Here is a 12,259-nt window from a genome sequence, read left to right on the forward strand (position 1 = left end):
CTCTCGTCAAAATTTAAACCATATCAAAGTAGTGTTGTCCTTATCATCGCAAAATGAAAACAAACACAGAGAATTTAAATTGCGGCCATTTTGCCGCGCTGTTGTTTCTATGGCAGAATTGATTGGTACCAGTCCCTCGCGCGTGGAAATGATTTGCGCGTGGCTCAAGCCTGCGCACTCATTTTGCCGCGGTGTCTACCGCACCTGCATATATAACATCTACATTCACTGCAAGACCCACCACACATGGATTACGAGGGAAAAAAAAATTATATTTGATTTTACCACGAATACATTACTACAAACTAAACACTCTTTTAGGTTCGCTGCTGCTAAATTCTGGAACAACCTAATCGATGAACTTAGAACTGCATCTAGTACAGAATACTTTACGAATAATATCAAACCTTGCACGTTTCTCTCACGATCAACACCTAATTTTCACGCTGGTATTCTTATTCAAATTGTACATACCTTATCTCCTTCGTAACTGTTTTTTTTTTCACATGTATGAAATTTAATTGTCTTATCAATTTTAACCATTTTAATATTGGAATCACTGTATTTTATCTGATTCTCATTTTCTTGGAGATACTAGCAGTTCAGATAATCCAGGTATGACTGTAGTAATTTCATTACTCACTGATGCTGCTATTCTCATTCTGACTTACTCGCACATTTTGCTCTTGAATTACTCCAGTTTATAAGAAATGCTCTGTGTATAATTAACAGGTTATGTGATGCCACGCCCATCCACTAAAACAGAACATTGTCTTGCCTCAACTCGATATTATTAAGAGCTATAATTAAATCGTAAGCACCAGATTAGTGATAACTGATTGGTTCCCCTTGGTAAGCCTAGCAAATTAAGTGTCTAGAGGCTATTACGTAAAGATAACTGCAGCATGTCCACTCTTTAGAATCTCACTTGCTTTCAACTCACTACTTTTTAGTAGCCTTTTGTGCCTATATTCCCTCCACTAATGAAACATGTCACTTCTCGTTGGAAAGCGATATTTGAGAGGGAACAAACATCATCGTTTCTTTTAATTATAAACAACATTTACAAGAAAGTAGCAAAGAAAAAAACATCTACCATTTGCATTTTCCTTTAATTTTATTTTTAATTATTCATACGTTTATCATGTGTCTGTGTGTGAAGGTAGCTGTGCCACTGAGCAGGGAAGACAACTCTTCAGTGGCCAGAGTGTGGCATTCTAAAAGTCCTGCAGATGCATATAAACTCTTGCTCTTGCAGAGCACAACACTAGACATCTTCATAGCAGTGATTTCTCATCAATTCATGTGCATGGTTTTCCCTTTCAAACACAGCAACCTTATCTTGTTCTTCCACTTACAGGTGTATTGCTTTGAGTCAGTTCAAGTAAGACACAGCCTCTTTTCTTGTCACAACTCCTTTCATTGTGTCATTGCTTCTGTCCACTTTTGTTCAGTAAACTAATTTTAGCCTGAAGCCTGAAATCATTGCAGTAGATACATCCATCGGTCTCTAATTAAAATGGGATCATTGTGCTATGCCAGCTCACTTACACATTCTCTTTCTTGGAGATTGGTTGTACACAAGTGATCACCATGTTAATTTCGTCAACTGGTCTGATTAACTGTGCCATCTTCTTGTGTTGTCCAAAGGGATTAACAAATTCCTGGTCTCTCCATACCTCCTTGAAAGTAACCATGTATATATATATAGCTTTAATTTCCACTCCCTGGTCAAAGATTCTGCATGCTGCAGGTTTCCCTACTAGTTCATACGTCTCGTAAGCAAGTCTAAATGAGCATGTATAGCCTTTTATGAGGCCTTGCTAGGGTAAATTCTGACAAGTGACATGGTCCAAAAGGTAGCAACAGCACATAAAATGAAATCCCGACAAAAGACATCCTTTCCCAGCAAAATTCTGACAGTGACGTGAAGGCTGAGAATTAGCAACAAAGGACCAAAAATATGCCAGAAGTAATTTTGGTCAATTTTCTTTGTGCCTCAAAGATCTTCAAAAAACATAAAAGACATTCGATGGCATCTATTGAGCCTCGTGGCATTACATGGGTTTATTGCCTTGATCCCTTCAACTCCCTATCCCTTATTGCAACTGCACAAGAGGCGACCTCAGCCCTGCCTTCGTCACGCCGTGATCGTATGCACTGACTCCACTGACCGGTTCACTATTCCTTGACGATTCATCGTCTTTATTCATGATGGGAAAGTTGGGAAAGCATAAAGACCACAAACATAGGACTAATAAATACCACAAGAGAACAGACGAACATTCCGAACACAAAGGTAAAAGATCCAACAAAAAAATTTGAACTCGTAGAACGGGTCATAATGATATCACGGTCGTCAAGACCGTCAAGTTGGAAAGACTCGATTGCCAAGTCTTTCTGTTTGTCCAAGGCATTTAGCGATTCTCTAACTGACCCTTTTTTCAGCGCTATTTTTTAACTGGGACGAACGTACAGCGAATGAAACGATGAAATGAGTAATTACAGAAATGTCAGTTTTATAATAATGTAAATCCTTTTACTTTTGTAAGGTAACTGTAGCTGTAGGAAGCAGAGGTCAAACGTTCAGTCGCATCTAAGAGGATCAAAGACCATCAAAGACCTGAAAATGGTCCCAGATTGGATCAGCACAATCTTTCACCATATATATTGCATTTTCCTGTACATTTCAGGAACTGTAATTTACGTAAAATTTGACATCAAATTACCGGAGGAAATGTACAGACGCTGCATTGTCTATATTTCGTGCTATTTTAATAAAATACCCTGTTTTGCCCTGTTTGTTAGTATATTAAAAAAAAATCAGATGAACTGAAATTCCGAAGAGGACAAAAAAATTTATTGCAATTTCCGATAGCGACGCGAGTATCAAATTAAACCCCCACACGGGAGATTTTCAAATTCCAGAAAAGCGACACTTGGACCTCCCCTCTCGCAGGGCCTCTGTTATAAACTTCTTTGAACTTCCCTAGCTTCCCATTGTATCAGCTATTACTAAATGTTCTTTGATCTCCTAACTCTTTGTTTTCAACTGCTGCTACTACCTTTTCCACTATCATATCTGCCTTTAGGTTGTTGTTTGTCACAAAAAGGACTGTATATTACTACATTTATATTCAATAACAAGGAATTTTGGAAATGTTAAGGCGAGTTGCCCTCCAAAGCCCCCCCACCCCACCCAACACCAAAAAAAAAACAGTAAAGTTAGTTAATAGTTCCTTTTGTGGTTGCCTTTCGAAATGAACAGAATTTCCCAAGTTCCAGGGAGAGAGCACTTTAACCCAATGGCTCCTACCCCCCCCCCCCCCACCCACCCCCCAATGGTGAGTAAATCTGGTGTTAGAGTGAAATCTATTATGTCTTGCTAATAGGAGTTAATGGATTAAGAGCTGACATGGTGGATACAAATGTATCTGTATTAACACACAAGGATGTCGAATTACCAGTATTGTTACATGTGCAGCTGCATTAAATTACCCATCAAGTCTGTTATTGACCTTTAGAACGGTTAATCAAACAAACAAGGTAAGAATGTTCCAATTCTTTTTCCAATTCTTTAGCCACCAGGCAATTCACAGAAAGGGCATAACAATCAAAAAAATTGGTCTATGGAAACGTTCGAAGGTAACCATAAGCTGAGTATGCTTTTAGAAATCATTGTTTTGATTTTGTATGAGGATGCATGTAAGGTACCAACTTAGTGTGTATATGACAGATTTTGCTTGATTGAATGTACCCATTGTCCTGATAACAATTGCAAAAAAAAATTGCGATTTCGATTTTTCCCCCTAGTTTTATCCATTAAAAGACCCAACATTTTGCTTCCAGCGGCAGGTAAAGAGGAGAGACTGGAGATGATTGTGATGAAATTTCGGGAACACTTGTATATATCTCTCAGTCATTCCTTTCCGATATTTTCATGTGAAGGGTTAACATGGTCGGAAGAAGCAAGCAAGTTGCAACTTACCAAACGTTGCTTCATATATGGTCCTGTGCTCGTATCTTTCTTTGGTGATATTACACTGTGAAATTTTGGCACTGGAACAACTCTTATGTCATCATGTTTTAACCGATTTTGAAAACTTTGATACCTGAAAGAAAACTTGAGTGTGAAGCTGTCTGGCACAACATGCACCAAGCAAATCAGTGTCTTTTTTTTTAATACTGGTACTCAGATTCTTCTCGTCAAGTTTACAAAAGAGATCCACTTTCGTCTTCTTTCGATGGCTTCTGGCCTGGAATCACCAAGAAATGGTATTGCATGTATGGATTGTCTTCATGTTGTTGCAGCCGGATACACCCACCGTAGTAAAAATTCACATGAAAATACTGTGAAAGAATGAATGAGACATAAACAAGCGTTCCCTAAATGTCGTCACAATCATCTCCAGTCCCCCTTCTGTACTCGCGCTGTTTTGTACCCCGCCAGAAGTGAAATGTTGCGTCTTTTAATGGCTAAAATTAGGGGACGAAAAATCGAAATTGGAAATTTTTTTTGCAGTTGTTATCAGGACAACTACATGTATCTATTATCTGTTGCGAAGTAGCCAGACAAAACAAAGGCTTCAATGGGACTTGCAGCCATTAACATTTGAGTACACTGCTTTACCAACTGAGCTATCAAGCCACCTGGAGTGGGCCAATTGCAAGCTTGTTTTCAGCCCATAAGAGGTGAAGTACTTAAGAATAAATGTGATTAAAATACATGTATAAATGAATGTTCCGTTCAGAATGACAATGCAGCAAAGAAGCATATGAAACAGCTGCAAGGAACCCTGAAAAATCAAGGCCAATCTAGGCAAAGAAGCCTGAAAACAAAAACCTGTTGCCTGGGTGCAAGTACACCACTCAAGTTGTCTTGTTTCCAGGCTTCTTTCCAGCTGGTTAAGATGCTTCATTGACTGATGATCATGCTCATGTCAGATCATTTCATGTAATCCCAAGTCCAGTGCCAATACTGTACATTTACCAGTAAAAGGTGTATCTCATACCAGCATTCTCTCAGTTAAATTTTCTAAGGTTATCTTAATTTCAAAAAGCTTACTTCTCTTTTTTTAGTGATTAGATTATTTTCAAGGGCCAAAACAAATTATAAATGATTTCATCTAAGATACACTATTGTTCTCACCTCATGGTCCTTTCGTCCTCCAAAACCTCACCGCTCATTATCACGCATGCAACTTCTGAAGTAAACTTCTTATTAATCTCTTGCTTCAGGTCACTAACAGTGGCTGTCTTAAAATTTGGCATGGATATTTCTTTTATAACATCCTTGTTGTGTAGGTGCTGAACAAAAAGATGAAGCATTTCTACTTCAGGCTTAAACTCAAGTTTAATGATACCATCTCGTTCAGAAACTTCTCCATAAGTTTCCTTGTTGATTTCTTGTGTTCTTGTGTCTGAATCATTGTAGAATTTCAGCCTACCCGCTGCCCATGGGCAGCCTTCTACAATCAGAGGATTTGATAATGTTCGCTTAGCTTCCACAAGCCAAACCCCAAGGTAAATTCCTCCAAATGTTATGTCTACTTCGGCATCTATGGGTTAAAGCAAAGAAGCACAAATTAGTTATTCAATGATGATAACAGAGCAAAAGGAATACCCCTTATTATTTCACAATAGCATAAAGGAAATCCTTTGACGAAGATTCCAGAAAAACTGAGGCTAAGGGGGATGATGGTTGTTAGTTTAATTCTGTATAATACTATAAATAATTATAGGTACAGTAGCTTCTTTATTTTTGTCAAGTTTCTCAGCTAGATTAATGTATAGTCATAATCGAAGTTCAAGTTGTTCGTCTTCTGCATGTAAGTTTCTGTCGTCACATTCGTCTTGTCATTGTCATTGTCGTTGACAGACTCCCCCTTACACTGCAAAGTTAAATGGTGTGAGCATGCTGACAAATCCTGAATGCAAAGGAGTGCGAAATCTCCATTGAAGATGTTTCAAATTTTGTTGAACAGAAGTCACAATCCCTCAGCAACCCTGTCTTCAGCAAGTTACCTTGCCCAGGAAGGGAAACGATAAGCAACAATGAAAACGGGATAATGCCCAGAAACGTATCATTTCTGAAAGAAATCAAGAAAGCCAACTACCCAGTGTAACCTCATCATCTGGTAACAGGCCTCGCCTCTGATGATTCTACTAGTAGTTGTCTTTTTTGTAATTGCACCCACTGCTTGACTAACTGTCCTGATTTTGCTTATGAATCTAATCAAGAGTGTGTTCATTTCGCGATGAAAAGGAGGTTGTGCTTCGCCTGCCTGAGAGGTGGTCACCTGTCTAAATGATGCTATAAGAAGAAACCTTGCAGCTACTGTAGTGGACGGCATGCCACAATGATGTACGTACAGCGATTTGGAGATCGAAGTTGCAAGTTCCAGTGAAGCACTTCTTAGGCAAAGTAAGCTGCTATCCCAAGATAGTGTCAAACCTGGTGGCATTGGACAGACAGGTACCAAGCACTAATGTGACCTTACATCTTTGGAAAATTCTGTGAAAACATTGCTGATTCTTCCAGTGGATAACCAATTGAACTCTACTTTTTGCTTGCTCAGCCCTTTAGACCATCTTGGTACATGTATAAGTGGCAAGAAAGCAAGACTTGGATTGACTACAATGGGGAGAACTGAAGAAGTCCCATTTTAGAAGTCTCTCCATGAGATGCAAGCCAGACCAGTCACAGCAGTTGCCAGAGATGAAATCCGTAAAGAAGAAGATGTAATACATGTATGATGGCCATATCTATGTGGCTATGTCCATCTACCCAAACTCAAGTGGAATTGCTAATAGGTGTTTATGTTTCTCAAGGCCGTCAGCCCAGAGAAATTATACCTGTATTTGATGGAGGCCTAGACATGATGGGGGAGTTGACCTTGGCTGGGCTATTTAGGACCCCACAGGACAAACGTTGAAGTATGTTCATTCTCCAGTCTCTTCATGAAGACTATGGAAATTCATCATATGTATGAAGCCTGTACCGTCTTTGCTGACAGATCTTTCGGTGACAATTTAGGGCTAAAATTAATGTATCTAGAGATCATTTTAAATTCATGAACATCAAAAATGATTCAGATAAGCAAGACCAAGATGGTCATTATCAGATCTCACTTCCACTGAAGAATCTGTATCTCAAGGTAGCAGAAAATAGGGTCTTGGCAGAATGCAGAGCTCTTTATCACAAACATAAGTTCTTGACAGATTCAAATTTCCAAGAAGACTGTGTTACTTTGCTTGAGGGTGTGATAGAAGATAGCTTTGCTGAGAAAATTCCCCTTGTTGACCTCAACAGAGAGGATGGCAATATCTGGTACATGTATATAAATCATCACAGTGTATTATAAACACAAGAAGGCAGAGAAATTAAGAGTGATTTTTGATTGTTCTGCTAAGTTCGATGGAACTTCCCTGAAAGATGACCTACTACAGGGACCAAACTTTACCAATGACTTGGTGTATAATACTTTCCAGATTTAACTAAAATCAACTACAAATCGTTCCATGTCCTTTTATTATCTTCCCCACTGCACATGTCCGCAATCATACATACGTGGGTGGGAAGGGTAGCTATAAATCGGATACTACACTTAGTAGGGTTGTTGGTTTGTTTCTGCCAAGATTATGCTGCAATGTGATTCACCAAGTGTGTGTGCCTGAAGATGGCTGTGGCCTCCGCTTTCTTTGATGGCCTTCTGGTGATCTTAATCTAGAATTAAAAGAATACAGAATGACACTGCATTGGTTTCGTGCAGTGTATCACCCAGCCTTGCACTTGTCCCAGTGGGATTCCATTATCCATTCTTTTCCTAACAGCTAAAAGGTTATCATCACATTGGAGGACTTGACAATTGCTATAAGCATGAATAGTCAGGCATACAATAGTGTTGTCTGTGAACAGCCTAACATTGGAGACTAAGGATTTTGGTAGATTGTTAATGTAGAAAAGAAATAAGCAAGGCCAGAGAGAACTTGCGTACAGTCAGAAAATTCTCCTTCAATCTATTTATTGGTACAACTGCAGACAAAGTAATGGTTCAGCTTTCTAATAAGGAGCCCATGACTAAACTTACCAAATGCCTTGCCAAAATCCATTAATAAAGCATCTTTTTGATGACCGTCGTGCATGGTGCTAACAATTTCATTTATAAAACCTAATAATTGAGTCTAACATAATCTCCCAGTCCTGAAGTCGTGTTGCAAAGGATTGAACTGGTGATTATAATTTTTTATGCTTCAATATTTTTTCAAGGTTTACAGATGTAATACAGGAGGTGGGGAATTGCCAGTTCATTGTCATACAAGAGTTTAAATTATGGTGAAAGATTAATAATATGAATTTTTTTAAATTTTAATCATTTTCACCTTACATTTTTGCCACAAGAGCTAAGTAAACTCATCACAGGGGACTTACATCTAAACTCTAATTACAACATAAAAGATTAACACGAGTACCGGATAGATACATCAAAGTAGGTCAAAAAAAGGTTTTAAGTTACATGTATTATAACGACTAGAAAAAGAAAAAGAAAATTTCAATGTTTTCATTGTTTGTCAAGTGAGAAGAGCCAAACAGATCAACTTGTTGCTGGTCAGAAGATCATTCTAAACCACTGATAAAAAAACGCTAAATGAGTAGCGGCAGTGAGCAAATCAGGTCTCCTAGATTGATAACTGAATGGATTGATAACTAAAATGACTTTCCAGGAGAAAGATCATCACAATAATTGAATGGAAAGTTTTAAAAGGGAATCAATTACATTGCAACCTGTGATGGCAACTGCATCGCAGATTGTGAAATAGACTTCAATAATTTATATATAGTCAATAATAGCAATCGTTAGTTTAATTGTTGTCCTTCAGTAGCACATTGATAGTAATGATTCCAAGTTCGAGTGAGGCCTAACACTACTGTTAAGTTTTTTTTTATATTCAATTATTCCATCACAGATCAACCTAGCATTGGAATTGGGCCAACGCAATGACAGAGAAAAACTCTGACGACCTTTGGATTTGATTACCGTTGCTCTACCGACTGAGCTACAAGGCCAGAGCGGGAGCAGGCTGTGGGTATGTGAGATGGCTCGGCCCAAGCCTAATTTAGATAATCATTAGTTGTTGTCCTTCAGTAGCATAACACTAACTTCACATGTTGTTAGGCCTCACTAGAACTTGGAATCATTACTATCAATTCTAGCAACTCACCACAGTTATTGTTATTTGCAATTGCAATGTAAAACTGGGTCCCACTCTCCATCATGACAATACCCATCTCATCACTGCAGTGACAAAGTTCACCACTACTGATCACTACCGAATAACCAGCCTTGTCATAGCTTTCTGGTTGCTTAGGAGAATGACTGGTTGGGAAATGACCCGGGATAAGGTGTCCAATTTGTTGCTGAAGAAGCTTGTCCATCTGGTGTACTTTATGCACAGGCATGTTATGTTGGGGTCCTGGGCCAAAATTGGCAGAGTCCAAACCAAGACTGTGATCAGAAGTGCCGAACGGACCATGACTTTCCAATCCTTGGGTATGGTATGGATCTATAAAAGAACTATCATTTGCACCTGGTCCCTTCCCTGAAAAAGGATTGCTTGTTTCTGCCTTTTGCTTTTGCTTTGAAGTGTGAATACCCTCAAAGGAACTAACATCCTCGCTAATGATATCTCCACAAGTGAATGGTGGACTGGTACAGTCACCTTCCATTGCCTGTTTTCCACTTCCAGTGTCAGGGAAAAGTACTCCATATTCTGTGGCAGACACAAAATTATGTACAGTGTATCATCATTTGACAGAGACCATGCAGTAAACGAACCATACTGTACAGACTTCAATTGGCCCTGCATTGAAAGTGGTACTATGATCAAAAAATCAAATCTTTTTTTTCCTTTGGATCTCCCAACACTACATGTAAGACCCATTAAGTTTTTAGCCTTAATTTCAAAACGACACAAGGTTGTGTATTTTAACTGGAAGTTTTCTAATTTTAATGGTCTGCCATTACTAACTTTAAAATCTTGAGGAAGCTGGATCGAGGAGAAACTGATATCAAGCAGTCACTAGTTTACGAATGCAATGCATTTGTACATGTACAAATGAATTAATATGCAGCATGGGAGTTTTGGGCTTTCAGATTTTAAACTCATGTCTTTCATACATAATAAACTGTGTTAATGTACTCATTGAAATTTTAAGCTATTGAGTAACTTATGCCACTTTTCCGTAGATCCAACCTCTTAGGTCCAGTTAGTTACATGTAGATTTGAAAGTGATTAATGGGGGACTGTGAAATCTAAAACTTACACCCAAATTAAACAGTGTTTGGATAAAAATCAAAGTTCAAAATTTTGCTAGGCAGGTGTTAAGCAAACACACTTTCAAAACCTGAAGAAGAAAAGGAAGTGATTTTTTTGATCATACAGTGTTGTATATGTACCACTTTAACAAGGCTATTACCTTGATCAGTGTGTCCATGAGAATCTGGTGTTATGGTTGCTGTTGACACTGGACATTTGTCTGCTTTTTGCTTTGGCCGTGCTCCACCATAACTATGAATTGGACTTTGGTGCCCCTGAGCTAAATGAGGACAAAACGTGGTTGACAAAATGAAAAATGCTTTTAGAGAGTCGCATAAAAATAATAACTTTCTTTAATTTTCCAGACATGTTTCGACGGTACATCCGTCATCTTCAGTGTTACATATTTTGAAATCGCCGTTGAATTTAAAGCGCGCGCGATCTTACAAACTTCGTTACATTGCGTTGTCAATATTGCGTATTAAATCAAAACAGAACAAAACAAAAATTTTTAAATGAGTGACGCTTAGTTCCTTACAGGGAGAGAGTCAGGTTAATGTGTTTCACCTGCTGGTTGAGATCGGGCTTCTCCCATTTTATATACATGGATTCCTTAAGCTTCACTTGATACTTAGTGGCTGCAGAGTCCAGGATCTCAAAGCAATCTGGTGTGCAGGATGCCTTACAAAACTCTGAACTCTGCAGATGTTTAAAAACGTTCGAAGATCTGTCTGAAAGTAAGTGCTCGCGCACTCGTGTGGAGAAGTGTCGGCTGGTTTCACCAACATAACAAGCATTACAACTTGCACACGAAAATTTATAGACCACACGCGTGCGAAGGCCTACAGGGACAGCATCTTTCGCATTAAAAAGATTCCTAACTTTGAAAGTAGTGAAGACTAACCTTATATCAATAGGTTTACATAACCGATTAGCAAGTTTGCGTATACTCCTCTGTGCCGTGACTGAGAAGTGCCCAACGTAAGGGATTTTAAAGAAAAACTTAGGTGTTTCCTGGGGCTCGATTCCTGAATGAGACTATTTTTTCCCTCCCTTGACTGCTGTCTGAATATATTTAGAAATATATTTGTTGATAAGGTTCTCAGGGAAGAGATTCCTCCGCAAAATGACAGACAATTTTTGAAGGTCAGTATGGAACCCCATCCAAGTGTTGTTTATCTTAAAAGTTCTATCAATCAAGGTTTTCATTAAACGCAAACTTGCTAATCGGTTATGTAAACCTATTGATTTAAGGTTAGTCTTCACTACTTTCAAAGTCAGGAATCTTTTTAATGTGAAAGATGCTGTCCCTGTAGGGCTTCGCACGCGTGTGGTCTATAAATTTTCGTGTGCAAGTTGTAATGCTTGTTATGTTGGTGAAACCAGCCGACACTTCTCCACACGAGTGTGCAAGCACTTACTTTCAGACAGATCTTCGAACGTTTTTAAACATCTGCAGAGTTCAGAGTTTTGTAAGGCATCCTGCACACCGAATTGCTTTGAGATCCTGGACTCTGCAGCCACTAAGTACCAAGTGAAGCTTGAGGAATCCATGTATATAAAATGGGAGAAGCCCGATCTCAACCAGCAGGTGAAACACATTAACCTGGCTCTCTCCCTGTAACGAACTAAGCGTCACTCATTTAAAAATTTTTGTTTTGTTCTGTTTTGATTTAATACGCAATATTGACAACGCAATGTAACGAAGTTTGTAAGATCGCGCGCCCTTTAAATTCAACTGCGATTTCAAAATATGTAACACTGAAGATGACGGATGTACCGTCGAAACATGTCTGGAAAATTAAAAAAAGTTGTTATTTTTATACGACTATCTATATTGTTGCTGCTATCTAGACCTTTTGAAAAAATGCTTTTATAACTACAATAAAATACATAACACACTCTTTAAGGGATAAGAGTACAGCAAATATTCAGTACAATT

General features: G+C 38.6%; 1 protein-coding gene across 1 annotated transcript in view; it reads right to left on the bottom strand.

Moving 5' to 3' along the window:
* LOC137972149 (uncharacterized) overlaps positions 1-12,259 on the bottom strand; it is a 67,162-nt gene that overhangs the window by 36,393 nt on the left and 18,510 nt on the right. The window contains exons 4-6 of the mRNA XM_068818987.1: positions 10,478-10,597; positions 9,223-9,771; positions 5,150-5,558 (exon numbers count right to left, since the gene is read on the bottom strand). Of these exons, the coding sequence (XP_068675088.1) occupies positions 5,150-5,558; positions 9,223-9,771; positions 10,478-10,597 (1,078 nt within the window). The remainder of the gene's footprint in view (positions 1-5,149; positions 5,559-9,222; positions 9,772-10,477; positions 10,598-12,259) is intronic.

Source organism: Montipora foliosa, chromosome 9 (genome assembly GCF_036669935.1).
Source record: "Montipora foliosa isolate CH-2021 chromosome 9, ASM3666993v2, whole genome shotgun sequence".
NCBI classification, from domain to species: Eukaryota; Metazoa; Cnidaria; class Anthozoa; order Scleractinia; family Acroporidae; genus Montipora; species Montipora foliosa.